We start from the raw sequence: 19,829 nt of genomic DNA on the forward strand, positions 1-19,829 counted from the left end.
TGTCCGTACTGAGCTCTCCATTGATGTACTTGTGTTGTTTTTAAAGTTTATAAATGAAAACTTGATCAGACAGTTTTTCATTGAGACTCCTACCCTCAGGCCTCTCTCCCCTGGCTTTCCTGGAAGGCCAGACTCCCCCTTGGGGCAGGTAAAGTAGCACATTTGTTTTAGTCACAGATGAAAACAACATATTTGTCCTTAGAGCTGTCGCTGAGATGTTAGCATCAAGAGAAAAACATTTCCCCCAACAGAGAAAAAATACAAAGTGAAAACTAAAAAACAAAAAAACAAAAGCACAAGACAACATACTTACAGGTGTGCCTTCATCACCTTTCTCTCCTCTGCCCCCCTGTATGTAAGTGAATATTTATTGATATTACACAGGGAAAAAAAACTTAGCAGCATTACATTTCAAAATGTTACATAAATGCAGAGCAGAGAAAAGAAGAGGAGGAAATATGAGGAGACTTCTTATGTTTACCTCAAAAATGGCATCATTAGAAATCGATGCATGAAGGAGGAAACAGAAACAAAGCTTAGCAGGCAGGTTGAGCTTTGATTACAGCACAGAGAGCAAAAGACAGAAAAACAAAACTGCTCGACTGTTTCAAAACAGTGACTTCATTTGTTTTTGAAGACAAAAACAAGAGATTGCAAGACACTGGCTTGTTTCCTTAAATTGATAACTTCATTATACAATCTTTTTAAAAAAAAAAGAACTAGCCTTCATCATTTCATTGCTTATATATCCTACTATATGTGAAGAAAGCTAACAACAAACTAAGGAAAAAGAAGCAATCTGTGATGAGTTTTTCATGACGCAGCCTGATCCCACACACTGACCTCTTTTCCAGGAAGCCCGGGTTTTCCTGGGATCCCTGGCCGCCCGTTCTCACCCCTCTCTCCTGGTTCACCTGGATCACCCTGAATAACATTTCAAAAATCCAATAAATCCAAAGAAAGAATGAAGCAGCTTAAACTCACACAGAACAGAATATCAGGCCTCTCACCTTGGCACCTGGCTTCCCACTGATACCAGGGAGTCCCTGAGGGAAGAGCACATGTTTATGCATTTTTTGGTCAGAGAGGGTTTTTGGGGCATGACTTACACTGACAGGTGGCACAAGGGACCTGATTCATGAATAACAGCCTGCCATTGCCAGGAAATTTTACAGAAGCAGAGGAAATTATGTGTGTGCCCTTTGTTCTTATGACAAGGGGTCAGGATGGCCTCACCCTCTCGCCTGGATCCCCTTTAGATCCAACACCAGAACCTCCTGACCCAGAAGCCCCCTTGAGAAAAAGACAAAAACAGGATATGTCACTTTGATAATGGGGTTTTTACCAAATATGACACTGATGTGTTTTTGAGAGCATCATTGTCCCACAGTTACTCACTTTCTCTCCTTTCTGTCCCACATCTCCTTTATCTCCCCTCGTCCCCTCAGGACCAGTCAGGCCTCGCTCACCCTGTTGGACAACAGCAGAGGATAAAAAAATACAAACATCACATTTAAAGATTTTGTGTCAGTGAACAGCTGCAGGAGAACAGATTTGAACAACTCACCTGATCCCCTTTCTTTCCTGGAAAACCTTGACCCTGCATGATCCAAATGATAAAGTAAAGACCCATTATCACACACAGACACCCACACACACACACAAGCACACACACACAAGCACACACAGATATTCAGAGCATATCCGAAATGAAAGGAGAAATAAATCAATAAATGACAAGTTTTTTTTTCTTATCTGATAACTCACATTTCTGCCGGGCTCCCCTCGTGCTCCTTCGTTTCCCTGGGAACAGACAAGTTCACTTATCCTTTCATCTTTGCAAAGAAATTCATTACATCAGATTATCACACGTTCTGCCATGGAGTCACGTTCACATTGACCTGCTGCTTGTCATATGACATTACTTAATTGAATCAGTTTCACCTTTTCTCCTGGAAGTCCGATAGTTCCTGGTAAACCCTGATGACAAATGGAAAGACACATTCATGACAGTCACTCTGCATATATATATATACATATATTTTTTTACAGCCAGAGTATCTTTTATGAAGCAGTAAAAAAATGGGACACTGTGTCATCAGCCAATTACAGGCAGCAGCCTGTCACTCACTCTTAAACCTGGTGTTCCTGCGGGGCCTGGCTTCCCTGGATCCCCCTGAGAGAAAAACAGATAACAGCTCAAAATCTCAGTGGAGGACAAGGTGTCGACAGCTGAACTTCTTTCAGTTAAGATCTAAGCAACACTACTGTACTCACCCTCTCTCCTGTTTCACCAGCTGGTCCTCTCTCCCCCTGTAAAGAGACACATGTCAGGATAACTGAAAGAGATGTGTCCACGTTAATACTGTAGCAACACGTCTATAAGAAAACTTGACTAACGCTGACCTTATAGGCAGTAGTATATTAGCTTGAATGCTAATTGTAAAAAATGCATCTACAGTGAATGACTTCACATTTACATTATGCAACGTTATTGAGTTTCTACAGTGAAGAGATACTGTAAATAGGGATGGGTACAGTTTTAGGTACCTTTATAGGTACCTAAAACTGTCAAAAGAACTGGGTACCAATTCACATTAAGACAAGAGGTACCATGTTTAGGCACCTGAATGCATCTTGATACTGTGAGGGAGAGAGGGTGTAGGCAATTTTCCATGCTGAACATGAACACAGCATTGCAAGGTTATATATTGAAGAATAAGTATGTTAAATTGTAAAATATATATATATTTTACTATTAAACAAACTGCTATTTTTTACCAAGTAAACACAAAAAAGTACTGAAAATTGGTACCATTCAGCACCATTGCCAGGTACTGGGCATCAGTACAGTATCGTTTCACATGTGGAAGGTACCCATCACTAACTGTATATGTACTGTAGACTACTAGTGAAATTACTGCCAGTAAAATAATGTATTTTTATATGTATACAGCAGTATACAGTTCATTTAATTGCAATAACTTAATGTATTAATTTTAACAACAAGGATACTGTAAAATAATAGTAAATTACAGGCAGCAGTTTCACCAGTAAATTACTTTAATTTTATACGTTTTACAGAGCAACACCAAGTATCAGCAAGTGCCAACCAGGTGTAAAACCATCACATACAAGCCCCTCTTAAAAAGTGACTGGTTTCAAGTGCTTGAACTTTAAGAGAAAATGAAAAGCATCAGTGCAGTGATGACAGAGGAAGTAATGTTGGTCAAACCTAGCAAGTTTTCTCACCCACTATAATATATTTTAAAATCAAACAAGCATTGTACACAAACTTTGAATGAATGGGTTGCCCCCACGACTGTGGATGAAGGAAAAAAATGGTTTGAAGAATGTCTGAAGTGAATAAGGTGATCATTCATCACTCATTGGGATCATCTGCTGCTTGTAATTGATGGAGCTTCAAAGCCTATTTCTGCAAAGTGTATTATCTGATTACAGCAAAAAATAAATGTGTGTGGAAAACAAGAGAAAAATCACACAAATGTTGAGCTGATTTTGATGACCTTCATTTATTATCCATTACCACAGCTACTCTCGATATCCCAAATACAGGCATCCATCAAACTGGATAAGAAGCTTCTGTTTAGGTACACCAAGTTCTCTGCAGCATGTAGATTGCAGAAAATGATAGTCTAATGTGTCTCCATGGTTTTAACCACTGCTTTTCCAAGCGTGATGAGCTTCAAATCAGACTGAGCCACATTTTGATTATCATCCCATTTTTTTTTACATTTTGGTAAATTTGCATGTTCATTTCCCTGTGGTGAACATTAATACGAAGCCTGGCAGCATAGCTGTAAAATTCTGGATCACAGTCATTTTGACTGTTAAAAGCCCCAAACAGACTCTCACAGACACAGACATGCACACACACCTCCGATTTATTCTGAAATCACATGACTCACCCTGTCTCCCTGCGACCCAGCCTCACCTGGCTGTCCTCGGTCACCCTAACAGAGCAGAGGGAGAGATGGGTGTCTTTCTTCTTTTTAAAGCCAACAGAAGAAGTGGTTTTACTTTCCTTGTCTTTCCTTGTCTTACCTTGGAACCAATTTCTCCTGGAGGTCCACGAGGACCCTAAAAGACACAAAAACATGTATAAGCATAAATCTATTAACTACACAAGGGGCATTATGTTCAAACCATGTTTTTGTTGTTTTTTTGGATAAAAGCACATAAAAACATGTTTTTATCACCGTTATTGAAACACAAAAGCACTGACTATCTTTAGTGGTGAAGATATATTCTAATTTCCCAGACACAGCATGTCTATCCACCCCAAACCCCTCTTTTTATGTGTATCTGTAAAAGGCATAGCATTGAAACCTGATAACAAAAGATTTAATTTCCTTTTCCACGGTACTTTCCCAATTGCAAATGTTAACATCACATAAACTGCCACAAAATTATTTGTCCAGCTCAAAGTGGCCCATTTATCACCCATGTCATATCACCCAAACAGTCAGACAGCAATCTCTTTCATTTCAGGTGAAGAGAAAAGGTTTTTTCATATAAAGCCACAGGGTTTACATGTTTTCTGGACATCTGTGTGATTATCTTTTATTTGTAGTTGTGGATGAAAGTTTTGAAACTTTGTGTGGTTTACAGGGAATGTACAGTCATGTCACTGAGCAGAGTGTTTTCAGTATGATCTGAATTTATTATCAGCTGTCTAATTTCCCAGTGTGTTCAACTTACTCGATCTCCTGGCTCGCCCTGTCTACCTGGAGGTCCAGGTGCCCCATCGCCACCATCGCCCTGAAAAGAAACAGAAAAGAAATAATTTCTCTCAGTTAGACCTCACACGTGCTCAAACACTCTTTTACTGACTCTTTTTGCAAATACCTTGTCTCCTTTGCTGCCTGGTGGTCCTGTCAGTCCTCGAAGACCCTGGGTCCCTGGAACCCCTGGAGTACCCTGATAATAAAAATGCAATTAGCAAATGCAAAATACACCCTCGCACATGCAAACTAGGTTTATCTGCAAACCAAACATGTACACTGCACACTGGCAGTGATTGACAGCTCTTACTGAGGAGCCCTTCTCGCCCTTGACGGCCACCCCGCTGCCAACTCCTGGAGGTCCCTGTCAGCAAAGAGAGATAAGAGTAGAGGATCATTATGCATGTGTGCTCCTCAGGACATTTTTGCGCCAAGAGGACAGGCTGCTGATGGTGTGACTCACCCGCTCTCCTGTGCTGCCCTTCTCCCCCTGCAGAAAGATAAGACAAACACACAAGGTGACGAAGAGTATTTTTGGGTCAATTTCTTTGGGACGATCAAAAAACATATATATTGTGGACACAAATTGCAAGGTTGATTCAATCACATGTAATGCACCCACTGTTCCTCCACACAGCCCCTTGATATAGTGCTGGACGCATCAAGTACATGAAAAAATCAAACTAAAACTACAGAAATAAGAACTTAGTCATTCCTTTTGGTCTGCACAAATTATGACACAATCTTCACTGAAAAGATGCAAGCATATCCAAGAGCTAGTTGGCACAATATTTAATAATACATATTTTAAGTACTTACTTTTAGTAGTTGTAGTTAGTAGTTACTATAATCACTATAGACTCATCATTTTTTCCCAAAATGTCTGAAAATGTCTTTGGTATCTGTCTTACTGATTAAACTGTTTTTAGGATACTCTACAATGAAGAGAGAGTGAGTCTTGGTGATTTCTTGCTTTTCAAATTTGAAAAAAATTCACATTTGACAGATTTTAGATTCCCAAACAATTCCTGATGTTCATCATTGAGACTAAATATTCAAAATGATTATGTTTGAACCAAATATTCCATAAGAATTTGTTCCCTGACACACATCAGCTGCTTGCGCCTCAAGCAGAAAAACTACACAAGTGGCTCAATGCTACCACCATGTGCACAAGTCTGAAAATAACACTTGTGTCTGAGATATCTACGATGAGTGGCCAGAGCCAAGAAACTCCATGTTGTAAGATGTGAGATCAGTATTACTCTTTGAGAGGACTAAAAAGATGCAAATCAGTTATTGCAGTGATATTATCCAGAGAGCTGGTCAACATAACACATGATTAATTTAGATTTATAGACTAAGTTTATATGTGTCAGCCCTGCGATTGGCTGGCGACCAGTCCAGGGTGTACCCCGCCTCTCGCCTAATGACAGCTGGTGCCAGCAACCCGGGACCCTGAACAGGATAAGTGGTTAAGAAAATGGATGGGTGGATGGACTGAGTTTATATTTCATTGCATTGCAATCAAGTCTGTTAGCCTGAATCTTGACATAGAATCATAAAAAAAATATGAAAACAGCCTGAATATTAAAAGTTCAAGCGCATTTACATGTTTTAAAAACCAAATGGCAGAGGGGGAACTTAATAAATAGTTTACCCACGGTAAACATCATATACATAAGAGGTCTAAATGCAGCACTGTCACATTAATGCACAGATCCAACTGTACGTCAGTTCAAACTACTTACAGAAACACTGCAGCTGATAGTTTATGATTATTAAGCTCACACAGATGAAGCTTGTATTTTTGGTTTGTCAACAGAACCTCGAATCCAGTATAAGAACAAAGTACAGATGCTACTAAATAATCAAGCACCCATTAAATGTTAAGAACGTTCTCAAACACACATTTTTGTTTTTAATTTTCTATCAGGTGGATCAAACTTCATGTGGAGACCCACTTTGGCTACTAAGTCAACAGACAGGTAGATTTGTATTTTGTTCACTTGTATATGACCTGCAGAAATTTAAAATAGTCAGTTAAATACATTGTCTTGATGTAGAAAATATAATTTAGGGAAAACACATTTTGTGTCCTTTTTTGACAAAAAACAAAAAGATATTTAGGAATTTGATGATGATTGATTGTTAAAATGTTGAGGGTCAGTCGCATAAAATATTTAGAATGAATAAATCTAATAAAATATAAAAATTAACAGAGGGTATTGCTGATTATCATCTGACACAGATGCATTTATCAAAACAAGCTTGTTTTTTGTGTGATAGTCAAGTCCATGATCAAACTGATGTGGGGAGAAGTTCAGGAGTGGGCAAACCTTAATGGAGAGTCCTGGTGTTCCTGGTATACCTGGACGACCATCCTGGCCTGGTGTCCCTGGAACTCCTAAAGAACCTTTGGCCCCATCAGTGCCAGGACGACCTGGAGTACCCTTCAAACATGACACAACATTTGGTGGATTGAGTGACTGAAGGCATCTGGGGCATCTGCACAGATAAACCCAGCCCACGTTGTTTCACAGATGAAAGTATGAAGAGTTAGTTTGAATCAAAGAGGAATTATGGGACCATCTGGACCAGGATGAAACAATTGCTAGATGGCTGTCATCAAAAGTTCTGCGACAGCTTTCAGATTTGTTCCTTACAGGTATTCCTGGGATGCCTGGCTCGCCTTTCCTCCCTGGGAGACCACCCCCAGCCACACCTGAGCCTGGTTCACCCTGAAACATAAGGAATGACACTATCATAATAGCACATCCACATCATAGCTCGCCATGTGCACTTGAAATAAGGATACAAGTAAAAGATTGCTTTGTGTTGCAGATGAGAATTTCAACTTACCCTTTCACCTTTGCTGCCCTTTGGTCCTTGTGGCCCTTGCCCACCTGGTCCACCCTGGAAAAACATAGGAGGTACTGAAACTTAAATACACCACTCAACAACTTTTAAGTACAGGAGAATCTGGGATACTCACTGTGTCCCCTCTGACACCAGGTACACCCTGTGAACCCTGCAGACACAAAACAACAACACAGTGTTAAATCTGTCTTCATTAAACAAGACAGTCTCATCAAAATGGTTCATCCATGGGTAATCCTCCCATTAACTCACTGGGAGCCCTGCAGATCCAGGGGCACCTGGACGTCCCGGCAATCCTGGACTTCCATCAATACCAGGAAATCCCTAAACATAAAAAATACATGTCTTCACCTTCAGTTCTCATTTAGTAAAACTCTAAAGTTTGAAACGGCCTCCACATGACTCACTCTCTCTCCTTTCTCTCCTTTCACTGCCCTGTCAGGGCCAAATGGGCCAGCTTGGCCCGGGGGACCTGGGGGACCTGGGCGTCCTTCAGGTCCTCTTGGGCCTTCCCTCCCAGGCAAACCATCACGGCCCTACACAAGCAAACATACAAACGTATGTGTGTTCACCATTTAGGTGAGTTCATCAAACAACTTTGCAGAACCTTTTTACTGCAACAAGGGATTTATATAGATTTGTGGGAAGTCATAACTCACAGGCTCTCCCTTACGCCCTTCTGCACCATCTCTGCCGCTTTCACCCTTGGGAGACCAAGTAAAATGTAAATTAAAGGAAACGGTTCTTGAGTCAGTAGAATCTTTATAAACTTGTGTAATTTTCTTTCGTCATACCCTCTCTCCACGTTCTCCCCTCTCACCCTAAAACAGAAGGCAAAGAAAAAAACAGGTCAGAGAGTATTATTTCTATGTAAGCTGAGGAAGAGCCAACCAGCTGATCAGACTGTGACAAACAGGGAGTAAAGTTTGAGAACTACTCACCCGAGGGCACTGAACAGTGCACTGGTCAGGTCCTGGTGTTACCTGAACAAAACACAGACACAATATCAGGCTGGGATGGGAGTTAATTGTTTTACATACCGCTTTGTATCAGTTTCCAATGAAATGCCACAAAAAAAAACAAAAACGTTTATGTTTTCACACTTTGCCTTACCTCTGGTATTCTGGCTACTCCACAGAGCAAGTCTGCTAGATCAGCATGTATGCTGTCCAACTGTGTCCCATCCCGGACATACAAGATGTTCTGGGTGCTTCCATCCGTCACAGCTCGACGCAGCTCCTCAGTATTTGCCTGATCCATGCCAACTGCTAACACGGTCACACCTAGCAAACACACAGAAACAAAAGGTGCCACAACATTTTCTGAGTTTCCAGCTTCTTAAAGTGTCGTAGAGGGGAAAACGTGTCACAGAGTTTTTTTTTAAAGTAGTCGAAAATTTCAGGGCACCTGTCGCTCTAAGACTGCTGGCTGGCACAGTGAGGTTATCCGTTGACTTTTGGTCTGAGATGATGACGACAGCACCTGGGACCCTAGGCCTGCGTCCAGCTGAGGGACTCAGGAGGTACTGTCTGGCAAAAGTCACTGCCTCACCTGTAGAGGGAGACAGATGTTATCACAACTGTTGACACACACAACAGAAAGGAAGAGGAAGATGGAGAAGAATATGAAAACACAGACTGACCGATGTTGTTCCCTGGGCCTTCATCAAAGGGAGTGGACTGGATCTCTTGTAGGAGGGTGTCAGACCTACTGTGGCGGTTCAGCAGGAACCATATTTTGGGTCTGTAGCCATACACAACAACACCAACCTGGAACAGGGATAAAAAATAATCAGCTGAGCTCTCAGTCCTGCTCCTCTAAACTAGCTGCTTTGAATTTATATCCTCAAAAAAATGTACCTGTGAGTCACGTGGCCCGATAGTATTCAGGGATCTTGCTGCACTGGTGATGAGATCGCGCAGAGGTCTTGCAAGACGGATACGATCAGTAGACGCAGGCACCAGAAACACCACATCCACACGCCCGCCCACACATACTGTGACCACAGAAGTTTGTTTAGGTAAGTAAGGAGAGAAGATGATTGAGGTTTGGTAAATTCCTGGGTTGGTTTGCTGTTACCTGGGTGCTCATCCACAGAGGTCTCTGGTCCTAGTCCAGTTGGAAAACTTGGCTGAATTGTAAAGCGATACTGTCTGCCTAAACGCAGCCCAGTTACCTGGTAGGAGGTGGTCCCCGGGGTCAAAGTGACAGAAAAGCCTGCACCAAGATCTGAGAAATGTCAACAGTTATTATGATGAACTTCAGAGCATGAACATATCAGTCTGGTAGGGGAAAAAAAAAGCTATAAGGCATATGATTTACTGTTTTACCCGTCACATCTCTCCAACGAAGAATATATCCTGTGGCACCTCGCAGTGGATCCCAGTTGAGCCGCACAGAATTCTGGGTAACCTCAGCCACACGTAGAGCTGTGGCAGCTCGTTGGGTTGGAGTGGAGGTACCAGCTGTACATACAGAGTCACTCAGTGAATACACAGCGATGTGTAAACTGACATTCAACCATGGATTCATCTGATTCAACTGAATAAATATGGGATTATGTGTGTGGGGAAACACTGGACTTCTGCCAACAAGACAGAAATTACACTGTGATTACCTGCACGTCATGTTTGAAGGGCTTTGAGAACTGTTAAGGTTTTACATGGTAAAGTGATGGAGTTTACAGAGTACCAAGTCATTGATCACTGAACATCCATTCACTCTGTTGGGGTGAATTTAATGCTCTGCTTCATTTTTTTGATATTCCCTGATCTCTGAACTTTCTCCACTTATGAAAATGTTGCTGGGTCCCTAAAAATAAACACAATACTCACGTGTGGTGACTCTGACAGACACCGGGGTTCCCTCTCTGTTTTGAACCACAGCCAGGACCTGAACCTCGTACTGGGCTCCAGGGTCCAACCGGTCTAAATCCACTGCTGTCACATCTCCTCCAACCAACTGGCTCCTCTCCTCACCACCTACAGAAGCACAGAGTCACAGCAGAGTGGATTGTAAACACACACAGTAATGTTGTTACTCTACTCTTGCATATTTCTTATTAAGGACTAACTTGATCATTTGATGACTGTACTAAAGCGAATAACAGTCCTTTGTGGTTCCAGCTAGAGCAGATTTGCTTTAAGTAAAGTTAAATAAGCAAAATAAATAAATGAAAGAATAAAAGAAAAGACAGAGATGAAAAAGATGTACCATCCGTTCTCCTCCAGGAAACACGATAAGCTGTGGCTCCCTGCACACCGACCCAAGTGACTCGGACAACCTCTCCACGACCCTCCTGGACCCGCAGTGATGTCACAGTCCCGACCACAGATGAATCTGACTCTGAAGATTAAAAAAAAAGCACTTTTTTTTTCTATTTGTCATCTCCTTACAGTACCCAACTTTCTTAAAAAAAGACAACTACACCAACATCTACTTGACAGAGTCTGTGTCGTACCTGTTTTGACACTGATGGTGGCAGGACTCCCCTCTCGAGAGCCACTGAGTGAGGAAACCAACACACTGTATGCTGAATCTGCCTGCAGGCCATCAATGGTGTAGGAAGAGATGTCGGCAGGCACATTACGAGTTGTCTCAACTCCTGCACCAAGAAACCACAGCAAAGGATAGGAGAGTTTGAAACTCTTTTTTAACTACAGTTACTTATAAATGGAAACGGTTCACACTAAGATTATTGCCCAAATTTGATTTATTATCCTGTTTTCATGATTTTTATTGCTACAAATTTCCAAACACTTATTCAAATGATGATGTACCATCAGCCCGCCGCCAAGTGATCTTATAGCCAGTTGCCCGAGTGGATGGTGACCAGGCAATGCGGATCCTCTCAGATGTGACATCAATAATACGAAGGCCAGACACTGATCCACCGTTTACAGGATTAGTCCGAGCAGACAGTGTGACTGCCTCTCCTACACGCTGATCAACCACAGTTGCGACACCGATAACCAGAGCCTCATCTGGCTGCAGGCCATCAATAGTGAAAGACGAGGTCTCTCCCCCAAGAAGGCGGGATTGCTCTGCCCCTGTAAAGCAGAACCAAGGGTGAATAAAATGACCCTCTTAAAAAACCTCGACCACAGGCCAATATAATGAACGAGGTTCTGACACCGAGCTTCAGTCTGCTGCTTCTGTTTCGAAAAAGGGCCATAAAGTAAGATCAAAGAACATATATCTCCTGCTGTTATTTCAACTGTGGTGTAGAGACAAATTCACTCACACAGGCTTTAAAACTCAAAGACATCTTACAACATACAACACTTACTATTTCCCTGTCGCCAAGTCACCCTGTATCCTGTTGCCCCTGTGACACCTGTCCAGGCAATTCGAAGTCTCCGTCCGTTTGTGTTTGTCACTCTGAGGTTCGTCACTCTGCCTACACCTTGCTCTAAAAGACAGGGTTTGCAGAGCCTCATGCAGTGAAATTCAGCATCAAAATACTAAAGAAGAAAATGTTATCCATTCAAAACCCTTAAGTCAAGGTTTTCAAATGTATTCATAAATATTTTGACATGCACACTGGGTTATGTCATTGAAAACAGAAAGCAAAGGAGAAATCAACCTCATCTCTGTATTTTCCGCTAATCAAAGCACTACACTGATTGGTTCAGGATTGGTTGGTAAAGGCAAAACAGTTTCAATGTTCATCACACCTGGTTTGATTAGGACAGTCACAGGCTCTCCTGTATTTTCTCCCACCAGTGCTGTGACACTGACACCATAAGACACTCCAACGGTCAGGTCCCTGAGGTCAAGGGTCGTCTGGTTACCAGGAATACTTCTTACTTCCTCTGTTCTCGCTGAAATGCACAGTCACACTGCTTTCACGCACATTTTTATTCAAAATGAGGCACAGATAAAAAAATAAAATCATAGACAACAACAAAAAAAGAAACAGTCAGCCTACCCTCTGTGTTCTGGATAACAATGCGGTACTGCGTGGCTCCTGTTACACCCGTCCAGCCCAGTCTGACTGTGCTACCCAGGGACTCCACAACTCTTAGGTTGGAAACTTTACCAACTGGCTGTTCCTCTGCAACATTACAGAATAAAGGACTCCTCAAACAATCATTTCTACTTAAAACACATTCTCAACCACACTGGACTCAACTCTTATGATCCATATATCAGTTACGACTGAATTCACGGTTTGGAGCATCCTGGCCAGGTAACAGACCTCTGGATGCCGTGGAGACAGGTGTGGCCTCCTCTCGACCCTCATAAAGGGTGTACAGGGTGATGATATATTCTGTGTCAGGTGGTAGGCCTGTTAGCTCATGGCTGGTGGTAGTTTTAGGAAAGGACAGGGTCTGGACACGGCCTCCTGAAAATAGAAACCCTTTGTGTTCACACTGCCAGCAATGTCAGTTTATCCATCAAGTTGCATTTAATACACTATCTGGCAGCAAGTGAGTACATTAAGTGACTACCAATTAAATTTCTGATGCAGTAACATCCCAACTTTGCATCTTAACTACATTTCATTGTAATGATGCAGGCTGTATCAGTAACAAAAATTTATTTCATCATGATGATAATTTTTTCCAATTTAGACAGCCATCCTTGGAGAGCCCACATAAAAATTCAAGTAATAAAAAGAACTAAAAGAGTAACTAATATAAATATCATGTGCAAATCTGACCTTCCCCTTCCCTCCACTCCAGGCGATAGCCTTGAGATGACTGAATAAGTCTCCAGTTGAGGCGAATAGTGGAGGGTCCGGTGGACGCATTAAGGACCTGCTGCTCCTGACGCTCTGAGGAAAACACAATAAGCAAAAGTAACGTTAAAGGTCCCATATTATGCAAAAATCACTTTATTAAGTCTTTTAGTGAAACTTGTGGGTCTTTGGCTTTCCTCCCAGCCCACAAAATGTGATATTTAATGACAAAACCTGTACTTAGTAGTGCTTGTGAATGTAAAATCCTGACCTAAAACGAGCTGGTTGGATTTTGGCGATTTGCTGACGTCAGCAATTACCTTTTTTGACCAATCAGGAGCAAGTCTGACCTGATTGGGCCACTAGAGCAGATAAATTTAAATTCATTTAAAACAACTTAAGTCAAAACAGACAAAAAAAGTCTTCAGTTAACATTAATGTTAGCTAGCTCAACCTAACAATTAACTACTTATATCAAAACTTGATAAGAACCTGTAAAGCCAGTATATTTGTTAAAAATTCAACAGATATCTAGTCCCATCTTAAATCAAAGCCATATATCTGGTGATTTATAAGACACAAACAGTTCAGTCAAAACAGGAAGTCAGCTTTATTTACTGCTAACGTCACTGTTGGCTAGCTCACTTAAATGTTAGCAAGTGATTTATACCTTTTTAACTGGGATGCTTAAAAAGAACTTGGCACCCTGAGCATCACATATAAAAACATTTTGTGACAGGGATAAATAATACAGGAACTAACAATGTGGTTTCTCTGTTTATGCTGCATTTTTCTACAACTGTTACACAGACCTGACAGAAAAACCAGAGTACAAAACTTCATCTTAAAGCTAACTTCATTGCCTTTTATTTTCAACCAGAGAAACTGAAAATCTGCAAACTTTAAGAGCTAAAATGAACAACTCCAAGGGGATGTGTCAAGAATTTTAAATGCTTGCACGCATGCACACACGCACACGCACACACGCACACGCACACACACACACACACACACACACACACACACACACACACACTATGACACTCAGTGTGCAGTATATTCTTTATTTATAGCTGAAGATACAAAGATATATCTGCCTCATTTCACACACTGACACTTCAACACTAGCAAGTATCCCACTCGTCTGCACAAACAACCCTGAACATCCAAACCAAGTAGTTAATCATGGATACCTTTGCCACTAAATCTGCACCTGGATGGATGGGTTTAACGGCCTGATGCAGTATCTTGGCACGAGAAGCAATGAAACCAATAAATAATCACGCCCTAATCATCAGATTTCAGATCGATCTCATCTGTGTTGTGAAATGATGTAAAAACTCCTGTTTTGATGCGGTGCCAAAAGTCTATTATTCATGACTAAATAAATTACACGCGCATTGCCACACCTCCACCCTCGGGCTGCTGGTGAAGTGGACCGTAATGGTAAAAAGAAAAGTGCACTCCTTGGCAAAGAGCAAAAGATTCACACAGGTCAGTGATACGAGAAAAAAAAATCTCTCTCAAACCGCATGTGGCCACAGGGCTCTGCTTGTTCGTGTGATGAACATAAATCAGTCAGGAAATGTCAGTGTGCATCACAGGGGCCAAAAAGCAAAGTCTCAGATCAGTGTAAGAGCAACTGGCACCGGCTGACGTCCCCCCAGGGCCTGAGAGCCAGACTAAACACTAACAAGTTCAACATTTACTCCACAACACATCATGATGCTTGATTGGATTCTATTGAAGTGGTTGGAAACGTGGGGGAAGATAAAACCAAAACTTTAATGTCATGTTTAATAAAAGATTTACTATTTACAACAAGGTATCCTTCATACTTAAGGTACCACATACATATTTATGAATTAAACGTAAGAAGTAGAAATGTGGGTTTCATTAAATGCGGTCCTTGCTTAAAAAAAAAAAAAGGCCAACATTTTCTCCTAATGAGAAGGGACAGCCATCACAAGCCACAGGCACAACAAACTGTGATTCTTGAGCTGGTTTACTCAGAAACAACAAGAGAGGAACAAGCTCAGTTTTGAGTGCGTGTGTGGTAAACTGAACACAGCACACTGTATACATCTCACGTCTTTGATAGCAGAACTGGGCCACACAGAGATTTCACTGACTCAACCGCTCAAATAACACTACGCCGACCTGTGTGACTCCATATGGACATGACTCAGGGAAGACAGATGGTGTCTGTGTGTGTCTGTCTGTCTGTCTGTATAATGAGTGTGTAGGTGTGCTGAAAATGTGCTTCAATCAGAAATAAACAATAACACGTGTAGGTTTTTTTTAATTAGAGACAAACATCTCGGGAGATTGTCGCAATCTTCTTTGTTTGCTTTCTGCCTCTGTAGTTGGCAGGGCAAATAAGATGAAACCACCCACTGGAAAACAGATTCTGAGGTGAAAAACATCAAGCTGCTCAATAATGTATATATATATTTTTTGTAAACTGTGGCAATTAGCTTTTTGTGGGTCCAAGTGTGTTTTAGAGAATACTGAACACAGAAAACAGGCAGCACAGAGAGGATGGTTTTATGATTAACTTCTCAAGCCAGCCTACCTATTTTGAACCGAGCCGTTGCCACAGGCCCCTCTCTGTCGCCCTCATACAGTGGGATGACAGTCACAATGTACTCCGTGTCCACCTGCAGTCTGGTCAAAGTGTAGAACTCGCTGTCACCAGCCACCTCCACGGTCTCCACATTTCGACCTTTGTCAACAGACACACAAGAAAAATTCATCTGTTTGCAAATCTTGGGAAAAAAATGCTGAGAGAGTGAAATGCAACATGTTTGGAGCTTGATGCTTTGTTCTGACCTGTAAATGGTCCCCAGACCAGACGGTAAGCCCGTGCACCACTGACGCCTCTCCATCGCACACGAACGCTGCCCTCTGACTCCGTCTCCACTGAAAGCTGCTGTACTGCCTCGAGGCGCACTGACACACGCAAAAACATGAACACACAGATGCTTTAAGAACCACTGCCTTACTATACTGAAACACAACGAAAAGAAAAAGTATCAACATACAAAAAGAAGGATCACATGTGATACATTTTTTTAACGAACCCAAAATTTTCTAGACCCCTGTGAGGAGTGTTTACTGGTTGTTGAGGAAACACTGAAATAAATACTGGTTTCTGACAAAGCAATCCAAAAACCCTTTTTGATTAGTGAAAGAAATATTAAAAGAAAGCTGGAAAAGATTTTTTTTCACAGGATAGTAAAAGTACCAAATTGTCGGGGGAGGGGTGAAAACAACACAGACAAATAGTTTAGAACTGGGACTTTAAGTGCTGCATTGTAATTTCTCGTAAAATATTTAACCACAATCACAATCTTGAATCTCTACAAATGACATTTTTAAAAGGTCCCAAGGTGAACTCACATGTGCGAGCGTTAAGGACGGACGGGGATGCAGAGTTTCGGGGGAACAGCGGGTAAAGACTGATGACATACTCTGTGTCAGGTTGAAGGGACTCCAGAGTGATGGAGTTGGAGTCTGCAGACAGAGACTGCTCCAACAGCTGAGCAGCTGGCTGACCTGTCCGGTAAACCACACAAATATAATGATAAAGATAATGAAAAGCATACAGGAGAAACTTAAACACTTGGTGCACCTAAAGCAATAATAGATTCTACACTTCATGAACATGCGTCGTTGGGAAAAAAATAGCTGGCAACAAGCTGCAGTTCTGTCAGGATCAGTCCTGTATGATTGAATTATCTGTATCATATGTGCACACATGCCAGGACTGGCTGACAAAGGAACAGGTACAAACATCACACCTCTCATTACAGCATACACTCAGACTTCATTTAAATACACTCACACAAGCTCCATGTGAGACTGGCACTCCTGCCACATGTTCAAAAACAGAGAGTGTTTATATCAGCCCTTGGGGGCCCACTTTCCTCTACGCCTGAATCATGGCATAAGAACCCAGACATCCTAACAGATCAGCACCACACCCTGTCTCTAAAATCACAACAGCAAAATAACCTGTGATCTGGGACACGGGTAAGAGTTTTCAGTGTCTATGTTACTTCAATACTGGTGATGATAAGATATATCTGATGTTCATGGTAATGAATGGGCTATAAAAATCCTCACTGACAGTCAGTGCCTAGGGGGGTTAAGGTGCTGGAGAAGCTCATGTTCCTGTGCTCCGTCTTAAATGTTACACATTCTTGACATGTTTCAAACTTGCTACCAACAGGCTAACTGTTATTCTCTCCTGTAGCTTCTTTTGCTCTTTCATTTTTATGCATAAGTGACACGATAACTCTGTCAGCAGTCAACAGTGCATAAAATTACTTAGTGTCAGTTTGTCTTGGCTCAAAAGAAAGTGTGACTGATGTATTTCTGTGTAGCTTGTGTGACCTAGCTGATCTTGACTCAAAGCCAAAAGGTTTGCAACAGTATTCAGAGTTTGCAGAGAGCCAGTATAAATTCAGTGGGGGTAAAACAAAAGCAAAGGACAAATAACAAGCAGAGATTTTTGTCTGATCTTGTGAAATACTCGTGAAAAAGGAGAAAGAGCATAGTTCACTTTATATATTTAACAAATCTTTGCATGATAACAAACAACTATCAGGGTATTTACGTTTTGTTGTATGCAACTCTTCAAACCTGACTTCTACTAGCCCATTCTGTGTAATAAACGTGTCAGACAGAACAGGAATAGGAACAACTTTTTGGTTGTTTCACGTCTTGTCGTTTTTGATTAAATGTTTTGAAAATATTATGATTGTTTCATTTTTTGCTTGTGGAGGTTACACAACATGGTATAAGGGTTGTCTTTAAAAACATTTTTTTCCAAAAAGATAAGGTATGTCAGCTATGTGTAAGGAAAGACCAGAAGAAACAGAAGAAACAGACATATTTGTCTGCCTGACCTCTTGGTCCATATGTGAGTCTGTAGCCCTGGACAGGAGAGGAAGGCTGATCCCAGCCCACAGACAGAGAGAAGAAGCCTGCTTGGACCAGGCGTAGACTTGAGACCCCTGGCAGAGACCCTGTACGTGGTGAAAACACAACATAGCAGGTGAATGAGAGCTTATGTTTTGGCAGATATGTTTTCACAGTCATTTACTCACTAGTCCTTTGCTTGGCAGAAACAGACTCTCCCACACTGTTTGGGTATTGGGCAATAACGGTCACCAGGTAGTCAGTTCCTGACCTCAGCTCTCGTGCAATGAAGTTCCTCTGGCTGGCAGGTAGTGTCTCCTGCAGGTGCAAAGCAAAGGTCATCTCTGTAAACCACCAGTGCCTTAACAAGTTTTAGCAAAGACCACGACAGAAACATAATGATAGACGGCTGAGTCGTGGCATTCTTTTATCTTTATTTTGTCTGCCAGGGTGCATAGAAGGGAATTTCACTCTTTGCTCTGCCAAAATTCAAACTCCATAGCACCTACATGAAGATCCACCCATTAGACATGTTTATACTCAGCCTGAGTTGAAGGTAAGTGTTTCTCTAGGAGAAGCAGGGCTGATTTTGGCTCTTTACACTGGCATTCACTACAGCAGTTTAGGTCATATTCATGCCTGTCATCATGTGTCAGGAGTGTCTGTTACCACCCCGGCTTCCTCTAATACCAAAACTTTCATAAAACTATTATAAGTGCTCCAAACAAGGTTCAGTAAGCCCCAGAACAAATATGTCAGGTTGGCAAAATTACCAGCATACAGAGTCAGTTTGTACCTGCAATATCCTGCCTAGCTGAATATCGGTACATTACTTACACAGTATGGACTCTGAGGGAGCTTGGTGAATGATGCTTAGCACCTTTAAGGCAAACTTTTTTTGTTTTGTTTTGTTTTGTTTTGTTTTTCTTTTAAGAAGACCTAAGTTTGCTCTGTGCCAAACTAAGAGAAAAGAGGTCAAGGATCGATGCTGGATGTGATCACATCTCATTAAAATTGACATCTTAGTGGAGCTATTATGACAGTGGTGTGGTGAAGAGGGAGCTGAGCCTGAGCTTTCAGTTTACTAGATCTACATTCTGACTCAATTTAAGCTTTGAAGAAGTGGCTGAAATGTGTTTCAGCCAAATACATTGGAGAAACACCCTCAAGAGCTTGGACTCATGGGGGAGTTGGGAGTAGAGCTATTTCTTCTTTACATCAAAAAGAGAAGCACACTGCAAAAAAAACTTAAATCTTATCGAGTGTTTGTGTCTCATTTGAAGTAAAAAATGTCTCATCATCCTTGATTTGAGACACTTTCAACTGAACAGTCTAGAAAAATGTCTTGTTATGAGTTATTTCAAGACAAAAATGAGGTCTGAATTGCTTGTAACAAGCTAAAAAATCTGCTAATTGAACAAGAAAAATTTGCTCAAAAATTTGCTTCAGACTATAATAATGTCTTAAATACAAGTAACTTTTCTCTTGTTCTTTTGGCAGATTTTTTTTCTTTGTAAAAGCAATTCAGACCTAATTTTTTTCTTAAAATTACTTGAAACAAAACATTTTTCTGGACTGGTTAGGCGAATGTGGCT

General features: G+C 41.4%; 1 protein-coding gene across 1 annotated transcript in view; it reads right to left on the reverse strand.

Annotated features, from left to right (window-relative positions):
• col7a1 (collagen, type VII, alpha 1) overlaps nt 1–19,829 on the reverse strand; it is a 59,498-nt gene that overhangs the window by 27,908 nt on the left and 11,761 nt on the right. The window contains exons 8-53 of the mRNA XM_074669127.1: nt 18,423–18,552; nt 18,222–18,341; nt 16,711–16,866; nt 16,141–16,260; nt 15,884–16,033; nt 13,291–13,404; nt 12,826–12,972; nt 12,556–12,681; nt 12,302–12,448; nt 11,914–12,036; nt 11,405–11,674; nt 11,086–11,229; nt 10,839–10,970; nt 10,460–10,606; nt 9,956–10,090; nt 9,705–9,854; nt 9,485–9,621; nt 9,268–9,394; nt 9,033–9,176; nt 8,739–8,908; nt 8,567–8,608; nt 8,420–8,446; nt 8,285–8,329; nt 8,033–8,161; nt 7,878–7,949; nt 7,741–7,776; nt 7,608–7,661; nt 7,412–7,486; nt 7,085–7,198; nt 5,209–5,235; nt 5,056–5,109; nt 4,870–4,941; nt 4,723–4,782; nt 4,066–4,101; nt 3,930–3,974; nt 2,278–2,313; nt 2,132–2,176; nt 1,945–1,980; nt 1,768–1,803; nt 1,568–1,600; nt 1,399–1,470; nt 1,237–1,293; nt 1,011–1,046; nt 844–924; nt 314–349; nt 94–138 (exon numbers count right to left, since the gene is read on the reverse strand). Coding sequence (XP_074525228.1) covers nt 94–138; nt 314–349; nt 844–924; nt 1,011–1,046; nt 1,237–1,293; nt 1,399–1,470; nt 1,568–1,600; nt 1,768–1,803; nt 1,945–1,980; nt 2,132–2,176; nt 2,278–2,313; nt 3,930–3,974; nt 4,066–4,101; nt 4,723–4,782; nt 4,870–4,941; nt 5,056–5,109; nt 5,209–5,235; nt 7,085–7,198; nt 7,412–7,486; nt 7,608–7,661; nt 7,741–7,776; nt 7,878–7,949; nt 8,033–8,161; nt 8,285–8,329; nt 8,420–8,446; nt 8,567–8,608; nt 8,739–8,908; nt 9,033–9,176; nt 9,268–9,394; nt 9,485–9,621; nt 9,705–9,854; nt 9,956–10,090; nt 10,460–10,606; nt 10,839–10,970; nt 11,086–11,229; nt 11,405–11,674; nt 11,914–12,036; nt 12,302–12,448; nt 12,556–12,681; nt 12,826–12,972; nt 13,291–13,404; nt 15,884–16,033; nt 16,141–16,260; nt 16,711–16,866; nt 18,222–18,341; nt 18,423–18,552 — 4,290 coding nt within the window. The remainder of the gene's footprint in view (nt 1–93; nt 139–313; nt 350–843; nt 925–1,010; nt 1,047–1,236; nt 1,294–1,398; nt 1,471–1,567; nt 1,601–1,767; nt 1,804–1,944; nt 1,981–2,131; nt 2,177–2,277; nt 2,314–3,929; nt 3,975–4,065; nt 4,102–4,722; nt 4,783–4,869; nt 4,942–5,055; nt 5,110–5,208; nt 5,236–7,084; nt 7,199–7,411; nt 7,487–7,607; nt 7,662–7,740; nt 7,777–7,877; nt 7,950–8,032; nt 8,162–8,284; nt 8,330–8,419; nt 8,447–8,566; nt 8,609–8,738; nt 8,909–9,032; nt 9,177–9,267; nt 9,395–9,484; nt 9,622–9,704; nt 9,855–9,955; nt 10,091–10,459; nt 10,607–10,838; nt 10,971–11,085; nt 11,230–11,404; nt 11,675–11,913; nt 12,037–12,301; nt 12,449–12,555; nt 12,682–12,825; nt 12,973–13,290; nt 13,405–15,883; nt 16,034–16,140; nt 16,261–16,710; nt 16,867–18,221; nt 18,342–18,422; nt 18,553–19,829) is intronic.

Source organism: Halichoeres trimaculatus, unplaced genomic scaffold (assembly GCF_033239565.1).
Source record: "Halichoeres trimaculatus isolate MK-OKI-2021-1 unplaced genomic scaffold, fHalTri1.1 fHalTri1_scaffold_1, whole genome shotgun sequence".
Classification (NCBI taxonomy): Eukaryota; Metazoa; Chordata; class Actinopteri; order Labriformes; family Labridae; genus Halichoeres; species Halichoeres trimaculatus.